We start from the raw sequence: 11,064 nt of genomic DNA on the forward strand, positions 1-11,064 counted from the left end.
ATATAGATAGATATAGAGATAGATAGCAAGATAGATATAGAGATAGATGTAGAGATAGAAAGATAGATATAGAGATAGAGCGATAGATAGAGATAGATATAGATAATAGATAGAGATAAATAGATAGATAGATAGATAGAGAAAGATAGATAGATATAGAGATAGATATAGAGATAGAAAGATAGATAGATATACAGAGAGATAGATATAGAGATAGAGATAAATAGATAGATAGATATAGAGATATAGAGAGAAATAGATATAGATATAGAGATAATAGATATATATAGAGATAGATAGATATAGATATAGAGAGAGATAGATACAGAGAAAAGATATAGAGATAAATAGATAGAGAAAGATAGATAGATATATAGATATAGAGATAGAGCAATAGATAGATATAGAGATAGAGCAATAGATAGATATACAGAGAGATAGATATAGAGATAGATAGATATATAGATAGATAGCTATAGAGAGATATAGAGATAGAGCGATAGATAGCGAGAGATATAGATATAGAGATAGATAGATACAGAGAAAAGATATAGAGATAGATAACGGATAGATAAATAGATAGATAGGTATAGAGATAGATAGATAGATATAGATACTAGATAGAGATATATATAGATAAAGATAGATAGATATAGATGGTAGCTAGATAGATAATAAATATAGAGATAATAGATATAGAGATAGATAGAGTAAGATAGATAGATATAAAGATAGATAGATAGATAGACATAATAGAAAGATATAGAGATAGATAGATAGATATAGAGATAGATGTAGAGATAGAACGATAGATATAAAGATAGAGCGATAGATAGATAGAGATAGAAATAGATAGATATAGATAATAGATAGAGATAGATATAGAGATAGATAGATATAGATAATAGATAGAGATAGAAAGATAGATAGATATAAGAGAGATAGAGAGATATATATATAGAGAGAGAGAGAGATAGATAGATAGAGACAGATAGAGAGAGTGAGAGAGATATAAAAAAAACAAAACAAAACACAATACTCACCTCTCCTCCTCGCTCCCACGCTGATCCCGGCTTCAGTGTCAGGAGCTGCCCCCTCTGCCAGACACACAGCGGGTGCGCGATGTAGTGACGTCATCGCGCACTGGCTGTGAGTCAGGAGCAGAGAGGACTGAGGGCGGCGCCGGCCCTGATGCAGAGCGGCTTACTGGGCTGGGGGCGGGGCCTCTGGGGGTGTGGAGACCTGAAATGATATTCACTGCTTCGCAGTGAATATTCATTTCTCTTTAGCAGCGGGGACAGGGGCTCCTGCCTCCTGACACCCGCTGCTGCTCCACTGGCAGGGGCCCCCATAGCAGCTGCATGGTGTGCGACACACCACTGGCTGGGGGCCCCTGGAGCAGCGGGGGCCCTAGGCAACTGCAGGCCCTGTATGCCAGCAGGTGCCAGGGCCCACCAGATGCCAGGGCCCACCGGAGAATCCTCCGGTTCTCCGGTGGGCCAGTCCGATGCTGCTCACAGCCTTTACACAGTACACGATATCCTTTAAATTGCAGTCACTAAACACGCCAGTCTTCCTTTGACCAGCTACCGTGGGCGACTACACCACCGTGTTAATGTCTCTTTACTCACAGCCGTATACAGTCCTTGATATCTTCTGGATTACAGCCGGGTACCATATTCACCTGCTTGCAGCCGTTAAACATGATAGTCCTCATTCTGGCACAGAACAGTCCACCTCCGAATCCAGTTACCATGGACGGCAGCACCGCTGTGTACACTGTGGGTGACAGGTCTATTGGCTCCGCTCTGTCCTGTGTCTCTTCACACAGACAAAGCTCTGCAGAACCTTTGCTCTGCACCCTCACCTATACCAAACTGAAACTGGCCTTGACACACCCAAACCCTTTCCTGCAGGGCTTTTAACAAAGAAACCAGTGGCCTTCAGCCACATGGAAAACCCGGGCCTGGAACAAAACAAACTGCACGACTACCATCCTGCAGTCTGTTTCACAACACAACATCTCGGAGCAGGTTTTCCCCACATCTGCCTTGGACACGACTACACTTATTTTTATTATTTCTAGTCTGCATTGCAGTCACCACTATGCCCGTGACTGCCATGCACTCCTATGGCCTTCATACGCCTCCATGCACATCTTGAGGAGAACACACAGTGACCCCTACTTGTGACATCGGTCACTGCTTCACCATTGCAATCACAGCTACACCTGGACTGCAATGCCCCCTCTTGGCCTCACTATGCCTCCGTGCGCATCCTGGGGAGCACAAACAGCGACCCCGACCTGTGACCCCGGTCACTGCCTCACAATACATATACATATATACAGTGAAGAGCAAAAGGGTAGCGATGTTTTGAACTTTTGACTTTCATGCTCCATATCTCATTATCCACTTCTGCTTTTACCTTGAGACTACCATCATTTTATAGACACAAAAAGATCTGACAACCACACATGGTTAATTAACCATGTATGTGGCTGGATTACTGCAGCCTATCATCAATTACCATATAAAGTCATAGAAAAAAGCGATGATCAAAAGGCAATAGTCTTATAAAAAATATAATTTTTATTAGAACACATAATTAAAATTCATACTGCCAAATATTTAAGATGATAGAATAGTACACGACACTCGTCACTCACAATTCTCAAATAACGCAACAGATCCAAAAGGAGCAACTGCATATACAATAATCAGCAATTACATGAGGTGCCCACACACACCGCTCACAACGATGGTGATACACAGGTTTTAATCAATAATACCCTTTGTGTGCCTATTGATGAATTATAGCCATTTATTAATAATAGAGAATGCTGTGCAAAAATTACCGGCCATAATATAACACAATCAATCCCTCCAATGTGGCACAAGGATTAATGGGTCAATATAAAAATCACGCCTATTGCACACCTCCCAATAGTAATCCACCAATGTATATTAAAGTAAGAAATTAACACCTCTCAGACGGCCTACATATAGCCTATTGGACATGATTTTACCTATTATTCCATGTTAACTAGCACAGTGGCTGCCACTCACAGTAAATATGGGAAAGCCGCTGCAAGTCCGGCATAAACCCCACTAGTCCACCATTCCTATAACCCTCATAATGCACAACTTTTCGGTAAATTTACCTCCTGGGTAGTGGGGGTGCAGGGTGCTGTCTCCTCCTGGACCAGCACGTCCGCCCCAACGCGCGTTTCGGACTCCTTTCTCAAGGATAAGTTGTGCATTATGAGGGTTATAGGGGTCGTGGGTTAGGGGGAGCGGGGGTGTCAGAGATCATACTGACCCCCCGGCGTGGTCTCTGCAACCCCCCGCCTCTCCCACGGTCTCCCTTCCTGCCTTCAGCGGTCACGTAGTACCGCTCATTAAACTCATGAATACACGCATATTCATGAATTTAATGAGTGGTACCACGTGACCACTGAAGGAAGGAAGAGCTGCCGGAGACTGTGGGAGTCGGAGAAACAGGGCTGCAGAGACCGTGCCAGGAGGGGGTAAGTATATCCAATATTGACCTGTCCCGGGTCCATCGCTGCTCACTGCTGTCTGCTGCATCCTGTGTCAGTGACGTTTAGGCAGCAGGGGGTGCGGTAACGTGGTTAGTGCACGCCGTGCCCTCTGCTGGCTGAACAGTCACTGATACAGGAAGCGGCAGACAGCGGTGAGCAGTGATGGAGCCCGGACACGTGAATATCTCAGGTGCTGGGTCCTGAGCAGGAGAGGTGAGTATGGCATTATTTTTTGCAACAGCAGCATATGGGGCATAATATATGGAGCATCTTATGGGGGCAGCATATGGGGGCATATTCTATGGGGCAGCATATGGGGGCATATTTTATTGAGCAGCATATGGGGGCATATTCTATGGGGCAGCATATGGGGGCATTGTCTATGGAGCAGCATATGGGGCATATTTTATGCAGCAGCATATGGGGGCATATTCTATGGGGCAGCATATGGGGGCATATTCTATGGGGCAGCATATGGGGGCATAGTCTATGGAGCAGCATATGGGGGCATATTCTATGGAGCAGCATATGGGGCAGCATATGGGGCATATTTTATGGAGCAGCATATGGGGGCATATTCTATGAGGCAGCATATGGGGGCATATTTAATGGGGCAGCATATGGGGGCATAATCTATGGAGCAGCATATGGGGGTATATTCTATGGGGCAGCATATGGAGGCATAGTCCATGGAGCAGCATATGGGGGCATATTCTATGGGGCAGCATATGGGGGCATAGTCCATGGAGCAGCATATGGGGGCATATTCTATGGGGCAGCATATGGAGGCATAGTCCATGGAACAGCATATGGGGGCATAATCTATGGGGCAGCATATGGGGGGCATAATCTATGGAGCAGCATATGAGGGCATAATCTATGGAGCATCATATGGGGCATAATCTATTGAGCATCTTATTGGGGCATAATCTATGGAGCATCATATGGGACTTAATCTATTGAGCATCTTATTGGGGCATAATCTATGAAGCATCTTATTGGGGCATAATCTATGAAGCATGATGATGGTAGTCTCACGGACAAAGCTGTAGTGGATGGCGAGATATGGAGCTTGAAAGTCAAAAGTTCAAAACATTGTTTTGCCCTTCACACTCTCTCTCTGTATATATATATATATATATATATATATATATATATACACAATGTATGTATGTATTGGAGGATCAAATTGTTGCAAAAGGACACGCAAGGAACTATCTCAGCATGATGTGGACCTGTGGTACATCGAGGAGGACTGTAAGGTCTCCCTCCCAATGAAACCATTTTGCAGCAGTTTTATTAATTTATTCTTGCATTTGGGATTTCAAGGTTTCATCCGATGAACTCTTACTATCTCCACAAACCGTTCTTCCAAGAATGGGGGGTCTACTGATTTACAGTGGTGTGGAATTATTACCATAGCTGCTTGAAGAAGGTGTCATATGGTAACAACAATTTTTTTAAAAACATTTTAAGGCATAGAGAACATGTATAGTAAAATTGCCTCCTGCCTCCTTTTGATCACCGCCCCCTTCATCTCCTGAATTGCTTTAAAAACACCCTCCCAGAAGACTTCTAAGATTGGAAATGACCAACAGATGTGTGTCATTGTGCCTACGAGTGCTCCTGTGACGAGGTCAGCTTACGATGAGTCGATTTCTTTAGAGTGGACCCTCTGGGTCGTGGCACCCACCCACCTAGGGCGAGCTGACCTTGTGAGGAACCACCCCCTATACAGGGAGTGTCAGGAGCAAGACCAAGGGGCTGAGCCACCACGACTGCTGGAACCAGATGGCCGGCTCAAGTAGACACTAGGTACGAGTGTCTGACGACGAAGGACGTGCAGGAAACAAGACAAGACAATACGTGAATTCAAGGTATCTTCATTAAGGCAAATTCAGGATAACATTAAGTGCAAAATGTGATAACAGGCAAACAGAGCAAGGTGCGTGCGTGGCACGCCAAAGTCCAAGTGCAGCCATGAGGTAAGGCGCGTGTGCACACTGCTCCAGGCATCTTGCAGCACAACAGTCACGAGGTGCGTTTGCACACTGCTTCCAGGGATCTTGCAGCATGAGACATAACGGGCATGAGAATTCAGTGCACGTGCACACTGCTCCAGGGGTCATGCGGCACAACAGACATGGCGGGCATGACAGGCATAACGGACATGGCAGGCATGACAGCTCCACAATGCTAGCATAAGTTGGAGACCCCTGAGAACCATTTATGTAGGATCAAGGGAACACTGTACCATCTAGAAATCACTTTGTAACTCATTTCCAATGCCTTAGCGACTATAGTGCATTTATGGGAGACATAGAAACATGCTTCCCATTGCTCTTTTGTGAACGTCTGATGCAGCTCATTCTCCCATGCCTCGCAAAAAGAAGAACGTGTGTCTAGGTCACCATTTAATAGCAGCTTGTATATATCTGAGATGATGTGTGCAGGGTTAGTGGGAGCTAGACACATTATTTCAAAAGTAAATAGATGGCAAGCTCAATCTAATTGACTGATATGAGTAGAGAAAAAATGTATGAGTTGTAGCGCACCTTTTGCCTACGATATCGTATGATAGCAGAGAGGGGAAAGTAATACTCTTCCAGGGGCCACGTGACACAGACGAAGAGGATTTCTCTTGGAGCTGCTTAGAAAAAAAATTGTGGAGGCACCTGGTGGAAATCTCGGGTTGTCTGTTATTGGTGTTAATGGACAACTCGCATCAATTAGAATTCCTTTCTCACTGGGAAGTGAATAGTTTTGACCGTTGGTCTTAGACTGTATGGTCTAGGGATATTATTCCGAGTCAAAGCGAGCCATGCCCAAGGCAGAGTAGAGTCCGACACAGAGCAAGTATCATGGGCTTTATGCACCCAGAGTTTAGAATCTCAGCAATGCAGGAGATCCAGGATCCCTGCATGAGCAGATGCAAGATAGGCCTCTCTCCTTTTTAAGGGATGTTCACTCATGGTGGTCTTTTTTGCACTCTTTGCACTCACATCACTTATGCAGTATTTCATATAACAGTTTGCGGCGCCCACATAATAAAATGCAATGATAAACAGCAATGACAATTTGTAAGGGCTTAATACTAGCAAGCATCAGTGCATTGCCGGCAGTACACGGCACTCAAACATAATGTGTCACCATCAAAGGTAACCCATTGAAACCAACAAAGCATATCTCAGTCTAGGACAGTTTAGAACATAACATTGGGGTTCAGGGGGCTTAAATCCATGATTTATGTAAGATGGCAATGGGCTTATTTTCAATCCTATTACTCATTATATAAATTACGGTAACTCAGGAAAAATTTCAGCATTTCATCAGTTGACTCCATTCCAGTCTGTCGAACTGTAGAGATTGTTCCAACTGATAGTGTTTCTATGCTGGTAGGCATGCCTGTCCTTACAGATCCATCACCCTACCCTCAGGAAAGCAAAGATGTAAATCTGCAAAAATAATATAAAAGAGATGAGTTGCAAAATATTCTTAACTAATCCTTGGATAGAGAAACTAAAGCAAAACTTTAAAATGTTACTTGTGAGCTTCAAATGTGTCCCATGATCCCATTAGAGGTCAGCAAATCACAAGTAGTCATGGCTAGAGCAGCATCATTGCTTACTACCACCAGATGTAAGGAAGAATTTCAAAAAAAGGACGACCCACAAATTGGTGGGCTATAGTGATGAGCGAGTATACTCGTTGCTCGGGGAGACCCGAGCATGCTCGGGTGACCTCTGAGTATGTTGGCGTGCTCGGAGATTTAGGTTTTGTCGAAGTAACTGCACGTTTTACGGCTGCTGGCCAGCCTGAACACATGTGGGGATTCCTTAACAAACGGGCATTCCTCACATGTAGTCAGCCTGTCCAGCAGCCGCAAATCATGCAGCTCAGAGACGAAAACTAAATCTCCGAGCACGCCAAAATACTCGGAGGACGCCTGAGCATGCTCGGGAAAACCCAAGCAATGAGTATACTCGCTCATCATTAGTGGACTATGCTCCTGCACAGATCGCAGACTACACTAACACTATTATTGACCAAATGGTAGAGGCCTATACCACCTGGGTCACCACTTAGAGTCTTGAATCTATTAAACTGTTGAAAATCTTACATTCTGCACTTGACGCACATAAAAAATTAGTTAGGCCAGTTTCTCATCACATTTCAGCCTCATGTTTGTGACTCCATTGTGGTTTTTGCCCAATTTCCCCAATTAATTATAGTTCACACTTTTTTGTCTGCCTATAAAGAAGAATACTGCCAGAATGGAGGTCAGGTGGAGAATAAAAGTGACTCCGTCTACCACATTATAGTGAATGACTCAGTGAGTGATCCATTTCGATCCGATTTTCAGGGAGTTCGATGGAAACTCAGTGCAGTCAGAAACACGATGCCAAGGCCGAATATTCTTTTTGTAAAACATAGTGCTAATGTGGTGCAGGTGCTTCTCACAAAATTAGAATATTCTCAAAAAGTTAATTTATTTCAGTTCTTCAATACAAAAAGTGAAACTCATACATTATATAGAGTCATAACAAACAGAGTGATCTATTTCTAGTGTTAATTTCTGTTAATGTTGATGATTATGGCTTACAGCCAAAGAAAACCCAAAAGTCATTCTCTCAGTAAATTAGAATACTTTAAAACACCAGCTTGAAAATCCGAAATGTTGGCCTACTGAAATGTATGTTCAGTAAATGCACTCAATACTTGGTCGGGGATCCATTTGCATCAATTACTGCATCAATGCGGCATGACCTGTCTAAGGAGTTGACGAAAGTCATCATATGCTTCCCCCTCTTTGGACATTGTTTGCATGCATTACATGCGGTTCCATAGCCTTTCCAAATGTTAATGTGTTCATGCAGTGCTGCTGCTGTGTGTATGCACTGGATATGTGTTGTGTGTAAGATTAGGAATAGCATAGGACAGTAGAGGGACTAGATTAGTGGGGCACACTAGAGGTAGGGGATAAGAGTCTTAAGGTACTGTCACACTTAGCGATGCACCAGCGATCCCGATCAGCGATATGACGCGGTCAGGATCGCTGGTGCATCGCTAAGTGGTCGCTAGTGAGCTGCCACACAGGCAGATCTCACCAGCGACATCGCAGGGGTCGGGGGTCGCTACTTACCTGTCACACCAGGCGATCCTGCGTCCTCCCGTCCGGCTCCACGCTCTTCGCTCGTCTCTCCACAGGAAGCGCCGCAGGAAGCTGACGACGAGAAACGGTCCTGGACGTTCTCGCGCGATCAGCGATAACCAGCGGGGGAGCGGGTCGTAGGTAAGTATCAGACATAGCGATATCGCTAGCAATATCGCTACAACGTCACAAGTTATAGTGATATTGCTAGCGATATCGCTTAGTGTGAAAGGCCCTTTAGAGTAGATATAGTTAGTATAGGGGTTTTCCAGACTGGGAGGAGTTACAGATTAGTGTAGTGTAGAACAGTGGGGATATAGTGAAGACACTTCCTGGTTAGTGAGCAGAGACCGGGCAGCCTTGCACAGGGCAAGAAGGAGTTGAGTTGTAGCAGGGAACTGAGACAGTCTGACAGCCATGGGGATAAGATCGCTTGGATTGTGGCCTCTCCACTCTTCCTTCAGACTCTGGGACCTTGATTTCCAAATGAAATGCAAAATTTTCTTTCATCTGAAGATAACACCTTGGACCACTGAGCAACAGTCCAGTTTTTTTTTCTACTTGGCCCAGGTAAGACATTTCTGGCGTTGTCTATTGGTCATAAGTGGCTTGATACAAGGAATGCGTCACTAGTAGCCCATGTCCTGGATACTAGACAAATACACTGTCTCTAACAGCTAGGGTAATGCTGCTTTGAGATACAAAGTGATTCCAGCAATGTATTAATAAAATAATGATTTTATTGATATAAAATTAAAAAGCAAACATTAAAAAACAGGGTGGGAATAAACCAAGGGGGGATGTGCACATTAAGAAGAAGGCTGGGTCAGAAACAATAGATCACCAAATGTACTCTCCAGAGTAAAATATAATTAGTGATAAACAGGTTAATGCAGGTCGGTGTAACTTACCGTAATATCAGATTCAGTTCAAGGCAGTGTCTGTGCCAGGGTTTCCGAAAGTAAAGTGCTTAGTGCAATAAAGAAATCCACATGGGCAGATCACAACAACTTACAAAGCTGATATGTGAGTGAAGGGAGTATTAACCCCTTAACCCCCAGGGGTGGTTTGCACGTTCATGACCGGGCCAATTTTTACAATTCTGACCACTGTCCGTTTATGAGGTAATAACTCTGAAACGCTTCCATGGATCCCAGTGATTCTGACATTGTTTTCTCGTGACATATTGTACTTCATGCTAGTGGTAAAATTTCATTCATATAACTTGCATTTATTTGTGAAAAAAATGGAAATTTGCCGAAAATTTTGAAAATTTCACAATTTTCCAACTTTGAATTTTTATGCCCTTAAATCACAGAGATACGGCACACAAAAAACTTAATAAGTAACATTTCCCACATAAATACAACCAGTCCCTCATATCCAAATGAAGGGTAAAGAAGAGATCCCACTATAAACTTCAATTAAAAGGTATATTTTTATTGAAAAAAATTCTAAAAACAATGTGAGTTAGCAGCAAGATAGCCATGATAGAAGACACCAATCAAATTAATTAGAATAGGCTGTAACATCATGCAAGGTATAACACAAGTCAATACACATGAGCAAAGGGTTACTAATGCTAATCCGTTGTAGTGACCAATGAAAAATAAAAGATTCTGATAGAGAGTAAACCCCTAACACAATTGTTTAACCACCATAATTAAACCCATGCTACATAAATGAGGTGTACCTTACACATGCTGACAAAATCCCTAGAGATACCAATAAGCCACAAAAGAAGATAAACTGTTTATGGTGGTTAAACAATTGTGTTAGGGGTTTATTCTCTATCAGAATCTTTTATTGTTCATTGGTCACTACAACGGATTAGCATTAGTAACCCTTTGCTCATGTGTATTGACTTGTGTTATACCTTGCATGATGTTACAGCCTATTCTAATGTATTTGATTGGTATCCTCTATCATGGCTATCTTACTGCTAAGTCACATTGTTTTTAGATTTTTTTTCAATAAAAATATACCTTTTAATTGAAGTTTATAGTGGGATCTCTTCTTTGCCCTTCATTTGGTTATGAGGGACTGGTTGTATTTATATGGTTGAAGTGGCCTGTTCACTTTTGGACTACTTTTTGTTATAACATTTCCCACATGTTTACTTTACATCAGCACAATTTTGGAACCAAAATTTTTTTTTGTTAGGAAGTTATAAGGGTTAAAAGTTGACCAGCGATTTCTCATTTTTACCACACCATTTTATTTTTACGGACCACATCACATTTGAAGCCACTTTGAGGGGTCTATATGATAGAAAATACCCAAAAGTGACACCATTCAAAAAACCGCACCCCTTAAGGTGCTCAAAACCACGTTCAAGAAGTGTATTAACCCTTCAGGTGCTTCACAG

The 11,064-nt window shown here is 42.9% G+C and overlaps 1 protein-coding gene across 2 annotated transcripts in view; it reads right to left on the reverse strand.

The window, feature by feature from the left end:
• The window catches only part of PDE6C (phosphodiesterase 6C), a 119,560-nt gene extending 117,682 nt beyond the window's left edge, over window positions 1-1,878 (reverse strand). Inside the window, exon 1 of one of the 2 annotated variants that reach the window (XM_073555832.1) lies at window positions 1,685-1,878. In XM_073555832.1, the coding sequence (XP_073411933.1) occupies window positions 1,685-1,756 (72 nt within the window). In that variant the 5' untranslated portion in view covers window positions 1,757-1,878. Of the gene's footprint in view, window positions 1-1,631 lie in introns of both variants that reach the window. The other variant, XM_073555833.1, reaches the window with a different exon arrangement.
• Between the last annotated feature and the right edge of the window lie 9,186 nt (window positions 1,879-11,064).

Source organism: Dendrobates tinctorius, unplaced genomic scaffold (assembly GCF_039654945.1).
Source record: "Dendrobates tinctorius isolate UK_male_01 unplaced genomic scaffold, ASM3965494v1 ptg000230l, whole genome shotgun sequence".
NCBI classification, from domain to species: domain Eukaryota; kingdom Metazoa; phylum Chordata; class Amphibia; order Anura; family Dendrobatidae; genus Dendrobates; species Dendrobates tinctorius.